Below are 23,468 nucleotides of genomic sequence, written 5' to 3'. Positions count from 1 at the left end.
CCCAATTTTTACATGGGTGCTGAGAATACAAACTCAGATCTTCACCCTTGCACAGCAAGCACTGTATCCATTGAGCCCCCTCCCAGGCCCTGCTGTGTTAATTTTAAATTCAGAAGGCAATTACAAAACAAAGGTGGCCAGCATAAAGGAGGCTAGGGTTCCATTTAGTTTTGTCACATACAGACAATATGTCATACAATTTAACATCAGAAATCAGGTATCTAAGAGGGGACTGGGACCCATAGTCTTTTACCTGCTAAAGAGCCCTTCCTGCCGGCATTTACTCGAGTCATGATGTCACTGAGGGTCAGGTCCCCTGTCAAAAGGTCTGGGTGATCCTAGATATGACATTAAAGATCTGGTTATAAAGATCTAAAAATGAACCCAAAATTGATGGTGCCTGTGCCAATATACCTAATAAATAAAGTATGCCAGGGATACCTGAGGGAATTATGTTAAATTAAAATATATAAAAATACAACTTCTTACTGCTCTTCACAGTGGTGAAAAGCCTGGCTCCCCTTTCTGCTGTACGGTAGCTGCAGTTCATAATGTCCCTCTACATTCTTATTTCGCATGCTCATACAACAGTCTTATGACTACTATAGTTTACAAGTCTGAAAATAGGATTGTGAGGATGTAGGAGGTTTGCTTGATTATTACTGTAAGCAAAGACAGAATTCAATTTCTCTCCCTGCTCTTCCTACGTCACCTCTCTCAGATGTCTGTCCTCTGCACTGCATTTCTCCACCTTAATGTACCGAAAGATAATGGAGGCCACACGAAATGGAAGAGCATGGAGTTTGATTCTTGGCTCTGCCACTTATGGCTGCAGGACCAAGGATAAACTCAGCCTCTGGGAATGGGAGGGCAGGTCACACACCAGTGTAACCACAGACTGAAGGAAGCACACACTAGCAACCATGCCCTGTAAAGCCAAAGCACTAGCCTGGCTCCTCATACCTTTGATGCTAAGTTGCCTTTCTTGTTGCTCCTGTCTTTGACAATGATAAAAACAAAAAAGCACAACCCAGATAGTGACTAACACTGTCTCAGGACAAATCAGAGGCATTGCACTGAAAATCACAAATGGCCACCCCCACCACAAACTTACTGGTTGATGTTTCCGCTTCTCATGGTGCTTCTTTAACATTAACTTCAGGTCACTGTCCCCCAGTTCTATTTTATCTGAAAGTAAATGAACCAAACCACAAGGACCAGGTCATTCACTATGATAAAGCTCGAACTTAAATCTGCCTAGTCACTCAGACATTCAAAAGCATAGTAGGCCTGTGGTCCCACTGTGCTATTTCTGACTCTGTGTGCTATAAGCGGCACAAGTCTTCATAATGTCCCAGGATCAGCATTCTACCATTGTTTAAATACACGAACCAGTTTCAGTTACTTAGCAGACTCGTAAGCACACCCAAGAGGCTAGGCACTCTCCTTCAGTTCCTATTCCAAATCTAAGTTATTTCTACAGCCCCCTGAGTTGCTATGGGTCTGGCTATACATTCTACTGCTAGTTCAAGCTCAATTATGCTTTCTTTAACTAAAAATAGCAACTGATCAGTTTCTGAGAATGATTTCAAAACAAAGGAAAGCAGGGACGCCTGCACAGTACCAGACTTCTCCCCATCTCCCTCTTCTAAGCAACACTGCTGTTTGGTGTCAAGGCAGTCCCCACCTCCCTAAGGAGCTCTCACTTTTCTACACCATGGTGTCTTGGAACTGCAGTAGAGTCAGCTCAGTTCTCACCTGCAGTTTTCATATCTGTGGTGGAAAGCGTGGGCACCACCCTCAGGGGCACCGCAGGACTAGGAGAACGTGCTGGAGAGCTTGGAAGCCATGAGCTGAGATCTTCAAAAGAAAATTTTTCTTGTAAATCCAACGTGGCTGTGGACTCCAATAGGGGAGATTGGGTAAGTGGCCATTTGGGTTCAACAGGGCTAAGCCAACAACATGGAGGCCAGGGTTCCACATTCCTTTCTGACCCTTCCCCAGATGAGCTGGAGCACACATTTAAACGGCTCTTCCAGGAGAGAGACTTCAACAGAGTGATGGGGTCGCATTGCAGCAGGCCAATAGTCACTACTACTCTCCTGTAAGGGGAAAAGCAGTTCTCTCAAGTGGCACAATGGGACCAGAGACCTACTGTGCCAAGAACCTCTACTGCAGGGATCTGTCCAAGATGTTCTAAGTGCCACATAGCACAAGAATGAAAAGTGCATGGAGTCACTCCTCAACAGTGCCTCAACAACTCAACCACCAAGAGCTCGTAAGCCCCATTTTCCACCCCACCAAACAAGACAGAGGCCCCTTTACTGGAAAATACATGGCTACCACTGGCTCCAAAACCCTAGACTCCCAGAAGTACCCAAGGACACTCACCCTCCTCATCAGAGGACAGGGCAGTGTCCCCACACTCCTCCTTCACCTCCCTCAAGACTTTCAGGTAACGCTGTTGGGTCCGCCACTCCCGCTCCTCAGGGCTTCGGGATGGTGAACGGTGCTTGTGTCGAAAGGGAAGAGCCGGGCCACTCCTACGAGCCATCTCCAAGAGATCCTATGGAGACCAAATGAGGTGCCAGGTCATCATCAAATCTTGCTCTCTGGACAGTCTGTAAGTCCATGTTTTCCTCTCTCCAATGTTAAAAAAGCCCAATTCTCCCCCGTCCAAATGACATAGAAATATACAGATACATGATTATATACAATAAAAAGTACCTAAAGTTTGATCATTCATGATACAAAAAAACAAAACAAACTCTGAAATTTCGTGAGTACCAACACAACATCATAAGTGAAAAATGTTGCACTGTATCGTGTGTCACAGACCAAAGCCCAAACACAATAAATGAACACTAAAAATACAGCATACAACTACCTTCAGGCTCCATGAGTTGCATATGAAACCTAATTTTGTTTACAACTGTGTCTTATCCCCCAAAAATTCACAAGTATTCCAAAAACCTGAAAAAATTCTGAAACTTAGAACACTTCTGGTTCTAAGCATTTCAAGTAAGAAACACTGAAGCTGAGTTACATGGGAAAAATACCCCATTTTAGTATTGTCCTGCTTCGCTCAGAATTAATACTTACACTAAACATCTACGTGTTTGTATACAAAGTCTCAAAGAACAACTTAAAGAACTCATTAGGAGGCTAGTGAGATGGCTCAGAAGACACCTGCCACCAAGCCTGGAAAACAGACTCCAGCACTTCGTCTTCTCTGCCTTCGGCATGTGCACACCTGCGGCACACGTGCACCTACACATTAGCACTCACTTGCACACAAAGGAAACAAATAAAAATATAATAAAATTAAGAATTCCTAGTAACTTCTGCCCAGAGAATTATCAAACCAGAAAGGAGCCTGAGGCCACCAAATTCTGTGCTCTGTATATATGTAACAGAATCAGGTCAGGATGTGAATTGATGTGAACATCAATTCCAAAATATCCTAGATATCCTCAAAACCTATGATGAATCTGAAGCCCTTTGCTTCTCTTTGTAAATACTGATTTTAGGAAGCGCTTTGTTTTTCATGGTCTAACATCTCTGAAATCTAAAAACCTGGTAAGAGGACAAGACAAAGCCCAACTTTTGTTAGTGGTTCTTTCGGTCTTTGTATCAGAACCACATGATGCCATGATGCTTGCCAAGTCACTGCCCACTCTGTATAGCATGCTGAATACCTAGCTCCGAGCATTACTTACACTCCTGGAAGCAAGAATCTGTTTTAGCAGCCGGTGGAAATACTGCTGTTGGGAGTTGAGATACCGCTTGTACTGTGACTTGAAGCAGAGCTGACGATACTTGACCACCTCAGGGTTAAAGTGTCCATCTTAAAAACAAAGAGAAACAACTGTATATGCATCAGTCCACACATATGCGAAGAGTATATAACCGATGTGGTTGCAGCACAGAAAGAAAACTCGACTATTTAGGAAAGACCCCCAAAGATAAGACCCAAGAAAGAGAAAGACCCAAAAATAAAAGAACAGTAAAAATGAATAAATAAAAACAAAACAAAAAAAAACAATTCAATTAAGGTTACTCATAGTACTTCAATTGTGGTTATTCATAGTAACCACAGTAACACAATTATCTTCAGCAAAACTAGAACTGAAATACAGCATCAAGTCAGAGAAATATACAAGAATCTTCAGCTCCACCTCTGCATCTTGTTTATATACTCACCACACAGTAACACTGGGGGGGGGGGGGGGGTGCGGCGGGCACAGCAATACTACCCATTTCTATAAGGACCCTTATGTAACCTTCAAAATCCTCCAGGGTTCCTAATCTGTTTTGCCTGAGAGAAGGTGTACTGCTACCAGAGTCCTGGGCCATAATCAAACAGATTGCTAACACCAAAGGTGACCTTGTATTTAAACTAATAATCCATCAAAGGAAGAAAAGCAGCTGTATATGGTAGTGTTGCCTGACACCTCAGCTATTTATAAAGTCAGGCAAGATTATAAGACCAGTTTAGATCCACCCTGGACAACCAAGTGAGGACTGTCTCTTAGATTTGTTCTCCCCAGTCTTAAGCCACAATCAAGTATTCCAGTTTAACAAGACAAAGCACACTGCATGTTCCCTGAGTATGTTATGGATTTAAACAGCAACTTACAAACATATTTCAGGAGTAGCTAAGCAAATAAATGTGGGGGCTAGAGAGATGGCTCAGAGGTTAAGAACACTGGCTGCTCTTCCAGAGGTCCTGAGTTCAATTCCCAGCAACCACATGGTGGCTCACAACCATCTGTAATGAGGTCTAATGCCCTCTTCTGATGTTTCTGAAGACAGTGACAGCCTTAAACTAAATAAATAAAACAAATTCAAGGAGTATTCTGTATTACTTGCTCAGTGTAAATTCTTTTACAGACAACTAACAGAGCTGGATTATATGGGAGATTTCCTTTGTGAAAAGATTTATATGCTAAGACAGCAGTGATGGCTTATGTGTAAAATCCCAGGCAAGCTAAAGCAAGAGGACTGTCATTAAACTCAAGGCCAGCCCAGGCTACACAGTGAGACCCATCTTTAAAAGAGAAAGATGCAAGCTGGGCAGTGATGGCACACGCCTTTAATCCCAGCACTTAGGAGGCAGAGGCAGGTGAATTTCTGAGTTCGAGGCCAGCCTGGTACACAGAGTGAGTTCCAGGACAGCCAGGGCTACACAGAAAAACCCTGTCTCAAAAAACAAAAACAAAACAAAAATAAAAGAGAAAGATGCACACAGCTATGAGATGTCACACTTCTATGCAGAAAAAAAAAGCAAACAAGCTAGTATCTGTCTGTCTTTCTCTCTTTTTTAAGTTTAAAAACTAGTCATAAAGATCTTTTGGGTGCTGGCAATGCTTTATTTCTTACGATGGTTACACAGCTGAGTTCTATTATATACTTTCTATCATGAATCAATACACTCTTAATCTTTAAAAATAGCATAGGCTGCAAATAAATACAGAAAACCACTGTCCTCAGATGCCACATCAGTCCATGAAAATGAAGACTATAAAAGCATGTGTACATTAAGTGAACATGTACTCAACTCTAACATAAACAAAATACTGAGCTACAGACCTCGGAAGAGCTTCTGGGCGATGTGCAGAGGGTTTCCGAAGCGGAAGTTCTCCCCACTGAACAGGGCAAGAATGAGCTCACTCTGCTGCTCTACACTGTCTGTAGGAAACTGAGGCAGAAACCGCTGGAGATGTTCACGCTGAGAGTCACTTAGTACTTCCTGCCATGTGGAGAGGCTGACGACGTCAAAGAATATCTCAGGCTAGAAGAACGTGAAGAAAAAACAACAGATAATGAAGTAAGTATTTAACGTTTTTTGTGTCGATGCAGTCTATTTCACAAAACACAAACTTCACCATTTTATCACTATTAGGTATACAGTTCAGGAGTTTTAAGTATATTCACATTTCTTATGCAGTCAACACTATGACCCTGAAGTTTTTAAAACAGATTAAAATTCTAATGATTTTTTGACTCAATTCTCAAAACTCAAAGACTAACTGGCTACGGTTGTACCCATGTATTCCCCACACTTAGGAGGGAGAAGCAGGAGGAGTGTGAGTTCAAGTCCAGCCTGGGCTGCTTGGCAAATAAGAGCTTATTAAAGATAGAACACAAATTACAATATAGCAGTACATGATAATCCAGGGGAAATTACTCAAGAGAAAAGCTGTAAGGAAGCCATCACTGCCAACCAGGGTATAATGGCTGCCATGTGAATTCAACTTAAAGTAAGCAGCAGGAAAAAAGTAGCTGAGGTGGAGTGGGTGTCTAAGAAGAAAGGACTAAAAGATGAAGGAAGGCAGGATGAACTTCAGTCTTTAATTAATACATAGTTTATTTTATTTTTGAGACTGTGTTTTGGCTGTCTGGAACTCACTCTGTAGACCAGACAGCTTTGAACTCACAGAGACCAACCTGCCTCTGCCTCCCAAGTGCTGGAATTAAAGTCGTGCATGAACCAAGTCCAGTACAGACTTCATTTTTAATTCAGTAGCTACATATTGGATGTCTATGTGGTGAATAATAAGCCTAGCACACAATTACAAAGTAGTTTAAGAACTGTTAAAGTACACAGAAATAAGCACCTGATGATAGAACAGATCTCATAAAGAAACTTCCTTGAAAGAGTACACAAAGAAGATACAAATGAGGGCTGGATATGAAGTTCAGCTGGCAGAACGATTGTACCTGGGCTGGGTATGTAGCTTAGTTGACAGAATATCTACCTTGCACAAAGTCATGGGTTCAATTCCCAGTACCACATAAACAAAGCATGGTGGTATGTATCTATTAATCCTAGTGCTTGGGAAGTAGAGGAAGAAGGATCAGAAATTCAAGGCTTTCTTCAGCTACATGGTACATTCAAAGCCAACCTAGGCTATGAGACCCTATGGCAGAGAGAGAGAAGGGGAAGGGGGGAGAGAAGAGGAGGGAGAGAAGAGGAGGGACAGCGAGCACATACAAGCCCTTTCTTAATAGATGGTAGCTTCCTTACTAATGATGGCTTGACATCTTACCTGTGAAAGTAATAATCAAAGGCACGCTGATGTTCTGTCCCAAGACACATACTACTCCCAACTAGAAGGTTACCATATGAACACAGACAAATCTGGGTTTGTTTAATGTTTCACAACAGGAAAAATCATTTACGGGAAACACAATTCTGCTCTTAAGATATTCAACTTTTTGTTTGTTTGTTTGTTTGTTTGTTTGAGACAGGGTTTCTGTGTAGCCCTGGCTGTCCTGGAACTCACTCTGTAGACCAGGCTGGCCTCGAACTCAGAAATCTGCCTGCCTCTGCCTCCCAAGTGCTGGGATTAAAGGCGTGCGCCACCACTACCCAGCCAACCTTTTTTTTTAATTGGTGGAAATTATCTTGTTATAATATGGTTTACTTATATTATGCTAGTATTATTCTGAATGGCTGATCAAACAAACATGCAGACTCTATCTTATCCTGTCCTACTTAATCAGAATACTAACTACACTACATTTTTAAACACAGTAAGGGAATGAAGCTAAAATGTGACAAATAAGAGGGAGCAAGAAAGGCAGAGGGCAGAGGAAAGGGGGTTGGAAGACAGGGAAGGAAATTCTTGCAACAATGTGACTACTCACATCCTCCAGAAGGTCTTCAGGCAGACTAACCCTGGTACCACCCAGAAGGCAGTCCTCCATGATCCCTGTACTGTGACCATCTCCACAAGGACCAAGTTCTAAGGGGTCTGTCAGCATGTGATCCAAGGAATCCATTGTTTCTTCTCCACAGGAATACTACATAAAAATACACCCTGAGACAGAAAACCAGAGATCAGGTGGATGCTAATATTCAATCTCAAGTCTTTTGCTTTTTAAAAGCAGGGGGCAGGGTCTTGTTCTGTATCCCAAAATGGCCTAGAATTCACTATTCAGACTAGGCTGGCCTCAAACACACAACAATCCTCCTGTCTCAGCATTCCTACAGTAGATTACAGAGTAAGGAACCATGCCTGGTTCCAATCTCCTTTTACATCATGTCCTTTTCTTTAACCATACAGGTATCCTTTCAATGCTCCATTTCCATCAAATTTTCAAGTACTACCTAACCTAGTAAGACTTCTCAAAATGCTTTTACAACAACTTCTAAATTCTTAAGTTTTTACACTTTCATTTTATAGAAGAATAAGACCCAGGAACTGAGTGGTAACCAGGCATAGTCAATCAAGTGCATGATCACTTAGTGGGTAAAAGTGCATGCCACGCAAACCTAATGACCTGAGTTTGATCGATTCCTAGACCCCCACCATCGAAGGAAATAACCTCCATAGGAATGCTATGGATATTTGCACACATACACACACATGCTGATGGTATTTTTAATATAAGATTGTTTTTAAAAAGCCATGAATTCAACAAACATTAGTAAAACTCAGATACTAACTTATATAAATTATCTCTCAAGTCTTGTTTTTTAAAGCAGGGGGTAGGGTCTCATTTTGTATCCCAGTTTTCACATGATTCTTACAGCTGTGCTTATTATACCTCTTATACAGATAATAACTGAAGATCAAAGTTTGGAAATAACTTACCCAACTCTAGGCTGGCCTGCCTGCAGATGTTAACATCATATACAATACTTCTTGCATATACTCTCAATTTAAATTGTAAACACTTGATATGACTTTATTCATCACATAAATTCCTAGGGCTCCAATCACCAGACTGTTATTGTCAATGGCCAATCTGACCTTCAGATCCATATAAATTAATCCAAGTTTCCTCTTTCCTGTAATAACTGAACAGGGCTGGCCATTCTTTTTAGAAAACTAAATACAAGACTGTACTTAGAGAACATCTCCCAAAGCTGGAATCAAGTACGAAGCTGAGGCCATGGTTCTGAACAGTGCTAACACACAGTGGTTGTCAGCCTTCCTAATACTGCGACCCTTTAACACAGTTCCTCATGTGACCCACTCCCCCCATGTTGAAACCGCTTCTGTTGCTACTTCATACTGCAATTTTGCTGCTATAAATCATAATGTAAGTATCTGTGTTTTCCAATGTTCTTAGATGACCAATCTGAAAAGGCCATTCCATCCCCATTTTAGAAGGGTCACGATGCAGTTTGGAACAACTGCTCTACTTGTACTGGACTCTTATCACTATTACTGACAAACAGACTAACAAGCCCACAAAAGTGGGAAGATCAATCAGATTTCTACCCTTGGGTGGTCACTTATCTGTGGCATCTTACCTCACCAGGTGTCAGGCTCCTTACCTGTAGTTAAGAAGGAGCTAGACCAGGGTCTCCCCACCATAATTTCTCCTCTTAGGGTCTTACAGGGAATAATCTCCAGCTAAATGAGTTTACATAACAATTCCCACTTCCCAAGTTCTCAAATGATAAAGAACAGGCCTGTAATATACCTAGAACGAAGCTCTTTTCTGCAAAATGATTTCAAGCTCTAACAGTATTTCAGATCAAGGAAAGATATGGTGGGTGTTGCACGGACACAACTGTGTGGTCCCCAGGTAACTGTGCTCTCATCTTCAGCACACTGAGAAATGAAGATATCCTGAATGCATGTGGCACCTAAATAACTGAGTTAAAGTGAGAAAGGAGCAAAACACCGGCACTTAACAAAACTTCAAAAAAAAAAAAAAAGAAAGAAAAACACAGAAGCAACCTGATGCTTAAGAATAAAATCCTCTTACTGTAAGTGGCAGAGACAGCGTGCAGAGTCAGTTACCTCATCTGACAGGTGCACAATGTACACAACTGGCTCAGAAGCTTCTTCCAATGCCGACGGTTGGTTAAGCTAAACGTAGTATCTAGTGACAACCTCTGCCTTGCCACTTATTCTGCACAAGAACTCAAAATACAAAACATGGGCGCTACTAGAGAGCCGAAACCCAGGAAGCTGCAGATTTCTAAGTGTTGGGGTGTCGGGGACTTCCTCGCTAGACCAGGAAGGCCTCTTCTCTGCACCTGGGCTAGCCCACCCTCCAGACCCTCCCAAGCAACCAGCAAGCAAGGATCTCCGACCGTAGCCCCACGTCGCCAGCCCAACCTGCGTGCAGCGCGCCGCGGCCCCGCCCCTCCCCCACACGTCCTCACCCTAACCCTCGCCCACCCGGTTGCCGCACGCCACGCGTGGGGCCCGCCGCGTGCCCACGGCGAGGGAGATCTCGAAACCCCGTTTCTCCCCTTTTTCCCGCTTCTTCCCTTCCCCCGGTACCCACCAAACGCCTGGGTCCGCCCTCACCTCAGCCGAGTCCACGGGTCTCAACCCGGGCTCGTCCGGCCGTGGGCTCCGGGACGCGCTCGCTCCCGCAAGGCGTCTGGGTGCGCGCACGTTCCGGGCTCCGGCAGCGGAAGGGGCGGGACCTGTGGGGAGAAACCTAACGGCGGGGCGGGGCGTATTGGGTAGGCTGGGTTGGGGCGGAGCCTATGGCAGCAGATGAACAGCCCCGCCTTATTTGGTACCACCGTCTACCTCGCTGCTTAGGAGGCGAGTTCCATTCTGTGCGGGCTCTCCTGGTTCAGGAGCTTTGGAGGACAAAGCGATGTCGCTTTTTGTCAGCTGCGAAGCAAGAGCACAATCTGACCAGACGCTGTGCTAACTAACAACCACTTATTCTCAGACAAAGTTTTTCCTAGGGAGACTCAACACAATACTCACCATAGGATCCGACAACAAACCAAAATACGGATACCACCATAGTCCAACTTGGTGAAATACTATTGGGATTACTTACAGGAATATGGGTGAGGGTTTACTTAACAAGAACAGAAATGACTTAGCTGCAAAACCAAGGCTCACCCTAGCGTGGGTGATAGCTCACAAAAGCTGGGAACCTGGAACACACTGCACAGCCTACAAGCAGCTCAATAGGTTGCAGTGGGTCCGTTCCAGGTGCCTCAGCTAGTTTAAGCCTCTTCCAGGCAGCTCAGCTGGTTTCTGTTGCCTCTAGATTGCTGGTATGGCCTCAGAGTCGACTTTGTAGCTTTTTCCCTCTCAGAATCCTCTTTTCAGCTTGGTTTCCATCTTGGGGGGGGGGGGGGGGGGGGGCGTGTCTCTCAGCTTTTATTGTTTATCCTGGCAGAGGTGCCTAGAGAATCTGGTCAGTTTTGGGGACTCCCTGAAAGCTCGTTTGAGTTGCTTACCTTCCTGTTTAAAGAGCTTCCCGCAGGAGAAAACTGTTAGACACCACCACTGTCTCATTAAGGCTTTGCTTGAGACCACAGACAGTGGAGAAACTCTTTCAGTCTTGAAGGTTGGCCAAGTGTAATAACACAGCCCATGTCTCCAAGTCGACACAACTTCCAGAAAAGTGCAAACACTGAAGACTCACTCTTCTGACTCATCATTAAACGCCTGCCTTTCTCTAAGACTGTCTTATTTAGAATGTCTTCTCAAGTATTCTACAGTTTCACCCTCCGATCCTGCGTACATCATCCACAATTCCTTCAGTTTAATAAACATGTCAGAGGAGCAGGATGTGTAAAGGCATGGCCTTTCCTCAATGGAAAAAAAATGCTTTACAAATAAAGCCAAATCTTTGCACACACACACACACACACACACACACACACACACACACACTGGCTCTACAGATGTCTGTACATCCTTTGGAGTTAGAAGCCACCAGTTAGAGATGACGGTGCAGTATCATTCTGGGTGACCAGACGAGAGAGCATCAAAACATCACAGACTGCCATTTTCATTATTAGCCCTTGTCTTTATTTAGCTTTAGGGTCATAGCAAAACTTAACAAAACACAGGTTTACCTCAAATTCCACCACCCCACCCCCCAACACACACTCTTCACCAACATGAGTGGTACATATTTTAAATAACTGATGGATCTACATGATACTGTTTCACTGTCCACTCCTACTCCACCTACTCACCCAATTCCCCTCCCTCCTTCCCGCAACCACTGATATGTTAAGTGTCTCCATCATTTGGCCATCAAACTTGCCACATTCCTGCCTTAGACCTCCAAGTACTGGCATTATCATGAATGCCACCACACTTGGCAGAGATTGAATCTTTTTTCCAACTAGATAATAAATAATATGGTCTGGTTTTTGGTAGTGGGGTTGGAATGCAGGCACTCTGCCACTGAGCCACACCCCGAAACCTTGTGTTGTTTTAACATTAATTTGAACTTCCCTGGTGGTAACAGATGTAGAACATATTTTCACACGTTCATTTATTTGTGTATATTTGTGAAGATGTCTTTGGGCCATTTTTTTTCCACTAGGACTGTTTCTCTTCTCGTTGAAGTTATGTTCTTTGCATACTTTGGCTAGCAGTCCTTTATCAGACACATCATCCGAAAACATTTTTCCCCCTGGGTCTGCCTCTCCATCTCTTGCTCTCACTGTCTTGAGTTCTGTCTTATGGTAAACACCTTTAAGCTCTGGGGCTTTTGTTTTTGTTTTTTAGTTGGTTGGTTGGTTGGCTGGCTGATTTGGTTTGGTTTTCTGCCCTGTAACTTTTGTTTTATTTTACACTGCACGCAATGGGGCCATCCTAAAGATCAGGATCAGCTCAGGACCCCCAAGACAAAGTTCTCAGCACAAAGGAGATTATTTGCCACAGAGGCATATAAGGCTGGGAATAAGACACAAGACGGGAGATAGAGGATGAGGGAGAAAGGGAACAAGGGAGAGGGATATTTGGCCCAAAGGGAGACAAAGGACTGCCTCTGGATAAAGGACACAGACATGGCCCAAATGGAAATGGTAGTTTATAAAAATAAAAGGGGCCGGGCGGTGGTGGCGCACGCCTTTAATCCCAGCACTTGGGAGGCAGAGGCAGGCAGATTTCTGAGTTCAAGGCCAGCCTGGTCTACAGAGTGAGTTCCAGGACAGCCCGGGCTATACAGAGAAACCCTGTCTCGAAAAACCAAATAATAATAATAATAATAATAATAATAATAATAATAATAATAATAATAAAAAGGGGAAAAACCCATGTTAGGATGAGGTGTTTAATTTTAATTGGGCACATAAATCAGGTGAGCCAAAGGGGGCTTTTGATTGCTGGACTTGATAGCTTGATCTTGGTAGTCAGCCTCAGGAGGAGAAAGTGGCCAAATAAGGGACTAGACCTTGGTGGTTAGCTCTAGGAATGTAATCTAATGGTTTTTAGCAAGGCAGAGGAAATTGGGGAGAAGGGCAAGGCCTGGCAGAGCCATGCTCCATGCTCCAGCTGGTCAGAGTCCCTTCACTAGGCAACCTCCCTTGAGTTCTATCACTCGCCCATGCCGTTTCTTCTTATAGCTGAACATAGAGCACTGGTTAACATTTTCTAGAGACAGGCCTTTAGCAAAGGGGTAAGTTGCAGGGGAGTGGAAGTACTTGAGGGCTCTATCATTTGGTCTGGATTTTTCTCAACAGTGACCTTCTCAAATGCTTCTCAGCCATCATCCTCATATGACAATGAATGGCTACAGTAGCTGGATTTGAGGGTTCCATTCCCCTAGGTCAGCAAGGCTCTGAGAAACTCTGTAGGTTAGGCTTTGGTTAACTTAGCTTCCCCTGAGCTAGTTAGGAAGTAAGGTGCTCTGCTATCTTTCACAACGATTTCTTTTCCTTTACCTCTTGCTGGGACACCGGGAATCTTTCTCAGAGAACCTGATCAATCCCATAAAAATGTATGACCTTTCCTTTCCCCAATAACTGGATTCCCTGGGGTTTTTGAAATTGTGTATGTGTGTGTGTGCACATGAGAACTGGTGCCTGAGAAGGTCAGAGGCGTCAGATCCCTGAACTCCAATAAGGAGTGGCTGAGTCCCCCAATGAGGAAGGTACTGTGAACAGGATAGAGGTCCTTTGCAGGAGCAGTGCATCCTATTAACTGCTGAGCCCTCCAGCCCTCCCTCGGAGTTTTTAGTCCTCAGATTTCTCCATACTGAGCCTCCAACAATTCTATCACAGTTCAGGTTTTCCTATCTTGGCTGGCACTGGTTCCCTTGGAGGTTTCTATTCTTGAGGTTGTGATCTTCATGCCTGTCCATCTCTCCAATTTCGAGAGCAGCAGCTTGTCATCCCGTTACCTCAATACTCAAAGGATTTACGTCGTTGAGTTTTCAGTTTGTTTGGCTTTGTACATGTTAGAAGGAAGATGGGGAGAAAATCTACAAGGTTCTTAAGTGCCAGATTAGGAACCAGAAAGCAAAGTGCAGTATTTTGAAGAGGGGAGTGTTTTGACACAGGGCTCCACCCTGTAGCTTAGACTAACCTAGAACTCACCATGCAGACCAGGATGGCTTGTGCAATATTTAAAATAAAATATTTAACCTTATCAGTGGTCCCTGTGTACACATGAGCAAGTAAGAAGCATGCTTATTAAAAAAATATTTATTAATTTTTTACACCTGCTGGGTAGCACAAGACTATTAACACTATAACTCACTGAATATACAATAAATGTTCACATTTAAATAACAAGATAGAATCAATACTTCCAACCAATGGGCCAGCTTCAGCTTCTCATTAGGTGCTTTTTAGTTCTAGATATTTTAAGAATTTTTTTTTGAAAGGATAATTCCAGGTCAGAAAATAATTCAAGAACATCAAAACAGAAAAGTCTTTCCAGAAAAATAGGAATGTTACATGATGAAATAACCATTTTTCTGGGCACAAACTAAACAATAAAAATGTGAAAACAATCTACATCCAACCCACTTCAAAATATTCCCACTGTAATGAATGTAGTCTACAGTGTCAATGTGTCTGGGAGGGAGAGATCACCATAGAAACCTTGGCCACATGTTTCCCAGATTGGGCTGTCAGAGGGATTATACTCTGCCATCTCTTTTGTCTCCTCAGGATAAATTCATAAAATACCTGATTTTAGAACAGTGATGGTGTATGTTCTGGAACTTACTTATTCCATATTAGGACCAAAAAAGGAGAAAGAGATGAAGAGGTCCTTCAACAGTATTTTCCTCTGTGTATTTTAAAAGTTAAAAATAACTGGCATAAAACCAACATTCCTTCAGTGATTGGCTTTATTTTAATCACTGGGTTATTCCTGAGAAGAAGGGAGACACCTTGCTGGCTCACATTAAAGAGAATCCAACAGGTCAAATTTATTTATTTACTTGTGTAGTTTTTTTCAAGTCAGGGATTCTCTGTGTGTAGCCCTGGCTGTCCTTGAACTCTTTGTAGGAGTGGCCTCCAACTCAAAGATAGGCCTACCTCAGTCTCCCAAGTGCTGGATTAAAGGTGTGCACTCCCATGCCCAGCTCCAGCAGGGCAAATTTAAATTACAAAAACTCAGACTGTACCTTTGAGATGGTCTAGTGCTCTGTACCTTTCAGGTTTCTCTGGATGAGACCCTGGGATAGTTACACTACTACAGGACTTTTGGAAAACCCAAGATGGTTACAAGTTATTACACCACAGGACTTTGGGGATCACAGTCTTGCATTTTGTGACTGGCATCAACATTTCATGTTGAAATTATTGTTACCTTTTTGTTGGCAAAGATACAGAGTCCATTTTCAGTTTCCACACATTTTTTTAGATAATTTTCCCAGGTTCTTTTCATGCCCAAATCTTCAGATATAGTCTATGAATGAGATCCCAAGAGGAAAGTGCAGGATCTACATAATAAATAAAGTGACTTCAAACCAAATGATTACTTTTCAGGAAGGCATCTTTACCACCCAGAAGTTACTCTATTTCTTAAACCACAGACCGTTTTTCCTTAGAAATGTAAATAAAATAAACTAGTTAACTTCATTTGAAATGAACTTAGGTATCCCTGATCTGGAGTGATAAATTCACTCTACAATAATTATTTTTAAATATATGTCACAAAAGTTGTTAAAATACAGGCTTTGAAGATGTCTTATGGGTACAACTGGAATGTGCAGTAAAAAAGGGCGACACTTCCCCACTAGATTCACAACAAACAAGACTCCCAAACAGGAACACACAGAAGACCACTATCACACAGACAACTGCGTTCCTCTCAGAACTAACTGTGTTAATATTCCTTCACACCCATCCCTTAACCTCAGCCTATTACAATGGTCCCTTTATTTTTATTTTTGCCCTCAGTGGGAAGTTGGTCATCTTATATCAAGGTCTGGGTGAGTTGCAATAGGCTTAAAGTTTAAAATGCTTAGAAGTAAGAAAGGCCACCTTTCTACCCAACCTTAAAGAATCTTCATTTTTAAGACAGCATCGAAAGTACTAAAATATACTCAACGCTGTGAACCAGAGTGCGAGGTGGGGGCTGGAGTTGTAGCTCAGTGGTGGGGAACCTGCCTAGCATGCAAGAGGCCCTGGGTTTGATTCCTAGCATCACACACAAAAGTGTTATACATAAACACCTGAGTTTATGTATGTATGAGTAAGGAACTCATCCTTTACAAGCGAGCAGTATGTGGATCCTGAAAGGTAGGACAAGGCTTCAGTTCGCGGTCTCTCTCTCTCTCTCTCTCTCTCTCTCTCTCTCTCTCTCTCTCTCTCTCTCCATAAGTATGTATATATTTGGATATATTTTTTGTAGAACTATATCTCCTTCTGAAACACAGCTATATATAATCAGAAGCCTGGAGACAGAGCTTTAACAAAGGGGCTCAAATCCTGTTCGGATCATGCAACCTTTTTTCTTCCAGGGAGTCTGTGCTTGTGGATCAGGAGGCCAGATCTGCCTGGAGTCAGCATCTGTGGGGAGGACCGTTGCTGCCCAGTAGGTTTTCCAAAACAAGATAGTTTAAAAACAACTGCCATGATAGTACCTGACTGTAGTCCCAGCTACTTGGGAGGCTAAGGCTAAGGCAGGAGGATCCCATGAGCCCATGAGTTCAGGACTCATGGGCGGCAGAGCGAGCGAGACCCCATACAGGAGAGGGAGGGGAGGGGGGAAGAGGGAGAGGGAGAGAGAGGGAACAGCAATAAGAAAAATTCAGATGATAGTTTTTCGTTTAGAATACCACCATCAAATCTTCATCTTATTTTAATTTTTCCCCCAATAAGCTGCCTTTGTTAAAATTACTGAAAACTGAAATGCATGAGATATAGCGGTCCTGACCTAATCACACCCATGAAATAAATAAATGTTCCTTCTCTTTTGATGCCATAACTTGGATTTCAGAAGTCCAGTGGCCACAGACTTGGTACATCCTGTCTCCACCTTTGGTATGAACATAATACCAGCCACTGAGTAGTTCCACGAAGGGAAAGTAAGGCTTGTCAGTGTGTTCAAAAACAAAAACAAAACAAACAACCAGCTCAAGAGCAAGGCGCAAGTTTCTCCATCTGGAAGTTAACTTTCCCCTGAAAGAACTGCATTCCATGGCAGAAATCCCAAGGGTTTAAAGAATCAATTGAGTAAAGATGACCTTGGCAAAAATCACCCTTGGTCTCTGTGTGTCAACAACTGCAGTTTCTAAACTCTTGAGAGAGTAATAAATCTTTAAAAAGAGGTCGAGGTGTTTGGAGCTTCAGATTCCAAATGAAAATTGTGGTGTGAGCTCTGAGTCCAGCTGTGGGATGAAGGCTACGGCTTGGTGATGTGCACTTCACTGCTCCCGTTCCCGTTGGTGGTGGTTGTGATGATGTACTGTGTGGTCTGCTGCTGGCTGGGGCTTGTGGAGTCCAGGGAGTCACTGTGTGCAGAGGGCTGAACTTGGACTGCCCCGGAGAGAGCAGAGGCTTGCTTTTCCTCCAATTCTGGCTGGCTTTCTGATAACACATAATGACCCTAGAGCAGAAGAAAAAGATCTTTGAAAAAAAAAACTGGGGTCAGGAAGAGAGTGAGGAAACTACTACAAAGCACACTACAAGTGAACCTAACAGGTGCCTATAACAGATGTTTGACCTATGACCTTTGTGGAGGATGGATAGGTCATAGGCTACAAAAGTAATTCAAAGGAACACCTTTGCTGTGCCATCAGATAATGCAACAAGGAACCTTAGGTATACATATTTGCAACTTGGTGACACTTTGCTGGGCAAAAAAAGTTTTTTAAATTAAAAAATTAAATAAAAGATGATCTTTAAAAGTTGCTCCTGAGCCTTTAGAAATTTGTTTTGTCAATCAAGTGTTAAAATTCATCCAAAATGAATTGAAAACTTTATAAGGTCTCTGTAAAGGGGCAGACTGGTATCTAAGATAGGTCTTCAACATTAATGGTTCCCAGATAATAGAATTTCAAGCCCAATAATATTTAAAATAATACTAATGGGGCTGGGGAGATAACTCTGTCAGTTAAGTCTTTGCCACAAAAGCATAAAGAGCTCTTCAATTCCTGGAACTGCACCCACCCACAAAAGGCGTTCTGTACCCCATTGTTAGGGAGGGAATCAGAAATAGATCCTTGGCTCCCAAAGAATCCTAAATTATATTTTCCAAGTAAAGACACTTAGAATATACTAAAGCAAAGGCTAGAGAGATGGCTCAGCAATTAAGGGCTTATGTCCTCTGTCCATAGAACAGAGTTATGTTCCCCACACCTGTATCCTAGCTCCAGAGGATCTGATGCCCCCTTCTGATCTCCTCAGGCACCTGCATTTACATGCATGTATCCTCCATAGACAGGCAAAGAGTCAGGGACCGCCCACACTCCCACTGTTAGGAATCCCACAAGTACAGCTATTCAGCAGAGGACCTGGATCAGACCCCTACGGGCTCCCTGATCTCTAATCCTTCCTTTCCTTCCTCCAAAAGACTCCCTGGGCTCAGCCTAACACTTGGCTGTAGGACTTTGCATCTGCTCCCATTGGTTGCTAGTCTCTCTGAGAACGACTGTGCTAGGCTCTAGTCCCAAAATTGCAGACAGGACAAACTGTAGGTTGGAGGGTTGGGGGCTGGATTGGTGTCCAAATCAACTTGAGGCCTTACCTGATTACAGGAGATGGCCAGTTCAGGTCCCATGTTCCCATTATTATTTATTTATTTATTTATTTATTTATTTATTTTGGTTTTTCAAGACAGGGTTTCTCTGTGTAGTCCTGGCTGTCCTGGAACTCACTCGGTAGACCAGGCTGGCCTTGAACTCAGAAATCCACCTGCCTTTGCCTCCCAAGTGCTGGGATTAAAGGCGTGCGCCACCACTGCCCAGCCCATGTTCCCATTATTAGGAGTCTTTGCTAGGGTTACTCTCATAGATTCCACTGAGTTCCTGCTACATTAGGTTTCTACCTCACTCCCAAAATGTTCCCCAATTCCAGTTTCTCCCAGCATTTTCTCTCCCCTCCCCCATCATAGCCTTCCTGTTCCCAACCCCACCAACTTTCAGTCCACAGCTAAAATCTATGCTATTTTCCCTTCCCAGGAAGGTCCTCTCCCTCCCCCTCCCCCTCCCCCTCCCCCTTCCCCCTCCCCCTCCCCCTCCCTTAAGCTTTTCTCACTACTTAGCCTCTCTAGGTCTGTGGATTGTAGCATTATCATCTTTTACTTTACAGCTAATATCCACTTATAAATGAGTACATACCATGTTTGTCTTTCGAGGTCTGGGTTACCTCACTCAGGATGATTTTTTTCTAGCTCCATCCATTTGCCTGCAAATTTCATGATGTCACTGTTCTTAACAGCTAAGTAATACTCCATTGTGTAAATGTACCACTTTCTTTATCCGCTCTTCAGTTGAAGAACATCTAGGTTGTTTCCAGTTTCTGGTTATTATGAACAAAGCTGTTATGAACATAAGTGAGCAAGTGTCCCTACGGTAGGATGGAGCATCCTTTGGGATGGATAGAGCTGGGTCTTGAGGTAGATTGATTCCCAATTTCCTAAGAAACCACCATATTGATTTCCAAAGTGAATGTATAAGTTTCCACTCCCACCAGCAGTGTAGGAGTGCTCGTTCCCCTTGTGCACACCGGGGCCAGCATGAGCTGTATGTCACTTGTGGTTTTGATCTTAGCTGTTCTGATGGGTGTAAGATGGAATCTCAAAGTCATTTTGATTTGCATTTCCCTGATTACTAAGGACACTGTGCATTTCTTTGTTTCTTGGTCATTTGAGATTCCTCTGTTGAGAATTCTGTTTAGCTATATAATCCATTTTTAATCAGATTATTTTTTTTTGATGTGTATTTTCTTAGGTTCTTTATATCAGGAAATTAGCCCTCTGAAAGATGTGGATTAGTGAAAATATTTTCTCATTCTGTGCACTGTCATTTTGTCCTATTGATGATGTCCTTTGCCTTACGAATTGTCAGTTTCATGAGGTTCCACTTATTAATTATTGATCTTAAGTGATGTTCTGCTCAGGAAGTTGTCTCTGGACAATGAGTTCAAGGCTATTCTCCATTTTCTCTTCTATCAAATTCAGTGTATCTAGTGTACATTGAGGTCTCTGAGCCACATGGACTTGAGCTTTGCTCAAGGTGATAAATATAGATCCATTTGCATTCTGCTACATAACAACATACAGTTAGGTCAGCACCATTTGTTGAAGATGTTTTCATTTTTCCATTGTAATTTTGGCTTCTTTGTCAAAAAGTCAGGTGACTATAGATGTGTGGATTTACATCTGGGTGTTTGATTCAATTCCACTGGTTAAACTGTTTTTATGACAATACCATGCAGTTTTTATTATAGCTTTGTGGTAAGCTTGAAATCGCTTGATTCCTCTGGAAATTGATACCTCTGGAAGTTCTAACAGAATTGATTTAGCTATCCTGGGTTTTTTGTTTCACCATATGAATTTTCAAGGTCTATAAAGAATTGTGTTGGGATTTTAAGAGGGATTGCACTGAATCTGTAGATTGCTTTTGGTAGGATGGCCATTTTTACTGTGTCAATCCTACAATCCATGAGCATGAATTTCTTCTGAATCTTCTTCAGTTTCCTTCTTCAAAGACTTAAAGTTTTAATCAAACAAGGCTTTTACTTGCTTGGTTAGAATTATATCAAGATATTTTATATTATTTGTGGGTATTGTGAAGGGTATTGTTTCTCTGTTTCCTTTCTCAGTCTATATGCCATTTGTATATAGAAGGGCTACTGGAATTTATTTATTTATCTATTTATTTTAGTTGATATTGTATACAGCCACTTCACTGAAGTGTTTATCAGCTGTAGGAATACCATGGTATAATTTTGGGGGTTACTCATGTATACTATCATATCTTCAAATAATACTTTTGACTTCTTTTCCAACCTGTATCCTCTTGGTCTCCTTTTGTTGTCTTATTGCTCTAGCTAGAAATTCCACTACTATATTGAATAGATATGGAGAGTGAACAGCCTTGTCTTGTTCCTATTTTAGTGGAATTGCTTTGAGTTTCTCGACATTTAATTTGGTGTTGGCTATCAGCTTGCTATATATTGTCTTTATTATGTTTAGGTATGTCCCTTATATCCTTATCTTTCCAAGACTTTTATCATAAAGAAATATTAAATTTTATCAAAGGCTTTTTCAGCATCTAATAAGAAAATCATAGGGTTTTTTTTTTTTTTCAGTTTGTTTATATGGTGGATTATTTTGACAAATTTTTGTATGTCGAACCATTCCTGTATCTCTGGGATGAAGCCTACTTGATCATGGGTGGATGATCTTTTTGATATGTTCCTGGATTCAGTTTGCAAGTAGTTTATTGAATCTTTTTGCATCATTGTTCATGAAGAAAATTGGTCTGTAGTTCTTTCTTTGTTGAATCTTTGTGTGGTTTGGTTGTCAGGGTGACTGTGGCCTCATAAAATGACTTGAGGCATATTAACATTAACTCTTCTTTTAAAATGTGGCAGAATTCTGCACTAAAACAATCTGGACCCAAGGGTTTTTTTTTTTTTTTTTTTTTTTTTTTTAATTGGGAGACTTTTAATCACTGCTTCTATTCCCTTATAGGTCTATTTAAATTGTGATTATCTAATTTTGATTTAACTTTGGTAAGCAGTATCTACCAAAAAATTTGTCCATTTCTTTTAGATTTTCCAATTTTGTGGAGCATAGAATTTTGAAGTATGACCTAATGATTCTTTGGGTTTCTTTAGTGTCTATTGTTCTATACCCCCTTTCTCTTCTGATTTTGTTAATTTGGATGTTTTCTCTCTGCCTTTTAGTTAGTTTAGATAAGAGTTTCTCTATCTTGTTGGTTTTCTCAAAGAACCAACTCTTTGTTTCATTGATTGCTTGTATTGTTCTCTTTGTTTCTATTTTATTGATTTCAGCCCTTGGTTTGATTGTTTTGTGCCATCTATTCCTCTTGGGTGTGTTTATTTCTTTTTGTTCTAGAGCTTTCAGGTGAGCTGTTAAGTTGCTAGTATGAGATCTCTCAGTACTACGAACTTTCCTCTTACCACTGCTTTCATTGTGTCCCATAAGTTTGGGTATATTGTGCTTCCATTTTCACTGAATTCTACAAGTCTATAACTTCTTTATTTCTGCTTTAACCCAGTAGGCGTTTGGTAGGGAGTTGTTTAGTTTCCATGATTTTTGTAGACTCTCCGTTGTTTCTGTTGTTGAAATCCAGCTTTATTCTGTGGTGGTCTGATAGGAAACGGGGTTATTTCAATTTCCTTGTATCTGTTGAGACTTGTTTTGTGAGCATGTATGTTGTCAACTTTGGAGAAGATTTCATGAGGTGCTAAGAAGGTATAATCTTTTGTGTTCGGGTAAAATGCACTGTAGCTATTGTTAGGTCTGTTAGCTCCATTATCTCTCTGTTTCATTTTTGTCTGGATATCCTGTCCACTGGTGAGAGTAGAGTGTTGAAATCTCCCACTATTAACATGTGGGGTTTGATGTGTGATTTAAGCTTTAGTAATGTCTCTTTTATAATGTGGGTACCTTATGGGGCATAGATGTAAGCAACTGAAATGTCATCTTGGTGGATTTTTACTTTGATAAGTAGGAAATGCCTTTATCTCTTTGACTTTGATTGGAAGTCTACTTCATTTTGATATAATAATTTATACACCAGCTTGCTTCTTGTGTCCATTCACTTGGGAATCTGTTTCCAACCTTTTACTCCGAGGTAATGTCTATCTTTGCTGTTGAGGTGTATTTCTTGTATGCAGGAATGCATGCTGTTTTTGCATCCATTTTGTTAGGCTGTATCTTTTTATTAAGGAATTAAACCCATTGATATTGAGAGATATTAATGACCAATGACTATTAATGCCTGTGGTTTTGTTGTTCTTGGTGGTGTTATGTGTGTGTGTGTTTTCTTCTTTTATTTTTGCTGGTGTGAAATTATTTATCTTGTGTTTTCTTGGGTGTAGTTAACTTCCTTAGGTTGGCGATCTAGCACTTTCAATAGGGCTGGATTTATGGATTGATATCATTTAAATTTGATTTTGTCATGGAATATCTTGTTTTCTCCATCTATGGTAATTGAAAGGTTTTCTGGTTATAGTAGTCTCTCCTGGCATCTGTGGTCTCTTAGGGTCTGCAAGACATCTGTCCAGGGCCTTCTGGCTTTTAGAGTCTTTGTTGAGAAGTTGGGTATAATTTTAACAGGTCTACCTTTAT

The 23,468-nt window shown here is 41.8% G+C and overlaps 2 protein-coding genes across 11 annotated transcripts in view; both read right to left on the bottom strand.

Annotated features, from left to right (window-relative positions):
• Positions 1-10,385, bottom strand: part of Nfrkb (nuclear factor related to kappaB binding protein) — a 31,358-nt gene extending 20,973 nt beyond the window's left edge. For 4 of the 9 annotated variants that reach the window (XM_076924580.1, XM_076924583.1, XM_076924582.1 and 1 more), the window contains exons 1-8: positions 10,281-10,385; positions 7,654-7,826; positions 5,593-5,794; positions 3,720-3,847; positions 2,392-2,566; positions 1,759-1,896; positions 1,115-1,188; positions 254-338 (exon numbers count right to left, since the gene is read on the bottom strand). In XM_076924580.1, coding sequence (XP_076780695.1) covers positions 254-338; positions 1,115-1,188; positions 1,759-1,896; positions 2,392-2,566; positions 3,720-3,847; positions 5,593-5,794; positions 7,654-7,788 — 937 coding nt within the window. In that variant the 5' untranslated portion in view covers positions 7,789-7,826; positions 10,281-10,385. Of the gene's footprint in view, positions 1-253; positions 339-1,114; positions 1,189-1,758; positions 1,897-2,391; positions 2,567-3,719; positions 3,848-5,592; positions 5,795-7,653; positions 7,827-10,257 lie in introns of all 9 variants that reach the window. The other 5 variants (XM_076924585.1, XM_076924587.1, XM_076924586.1 and 2 more) reach the window with 2 other exon arrangements.
• Positions 10,386-14,374: 3,989 nt separating this feature from the next.
• The window catches only part of Prdm10 (PR/SET domain 10), a 106,206-nt gene continuing 97,112 nt past the window's right edge, over positions 14,375-23,468 (bottom strand). For both annotated transcript variants that reach the window (XM_076924579.1, XM_076924578.1), the window contains exon 22: positions 14,375-17,750. In XM_076924579.1, the coding sequence (XP_076780694.1) occupies positions 17,547-17,750 (204 nt within the window). In that variant the 3' untranslated portion in view covers positions 14,375-17,546. The remainder of the gene's footprint in view (positions 17,751-23,468) is intronic.

The sequence above is a fragment of the Arvicanthis niloticus genome, chromosome 26 (genome assembly GCF_011762505.2).
Source record: "Arvicanthis niloticus isolate mArvNil1 chromosome 26, mArvNil1.pat.X, whole genome shotgun sequence".
Taxonomy (NCBI): domain Eukaryota; kingdom Metazoa; phylum Chordata; class Mammalia; order Rodentia; family Muridae; genus Arvicanthis; species Arvicanthis niloticus.
Note: the sequence above shows the minus strand (reverse complement) of the source record. Positions and strands in the feature narration are given on the sequence as shown.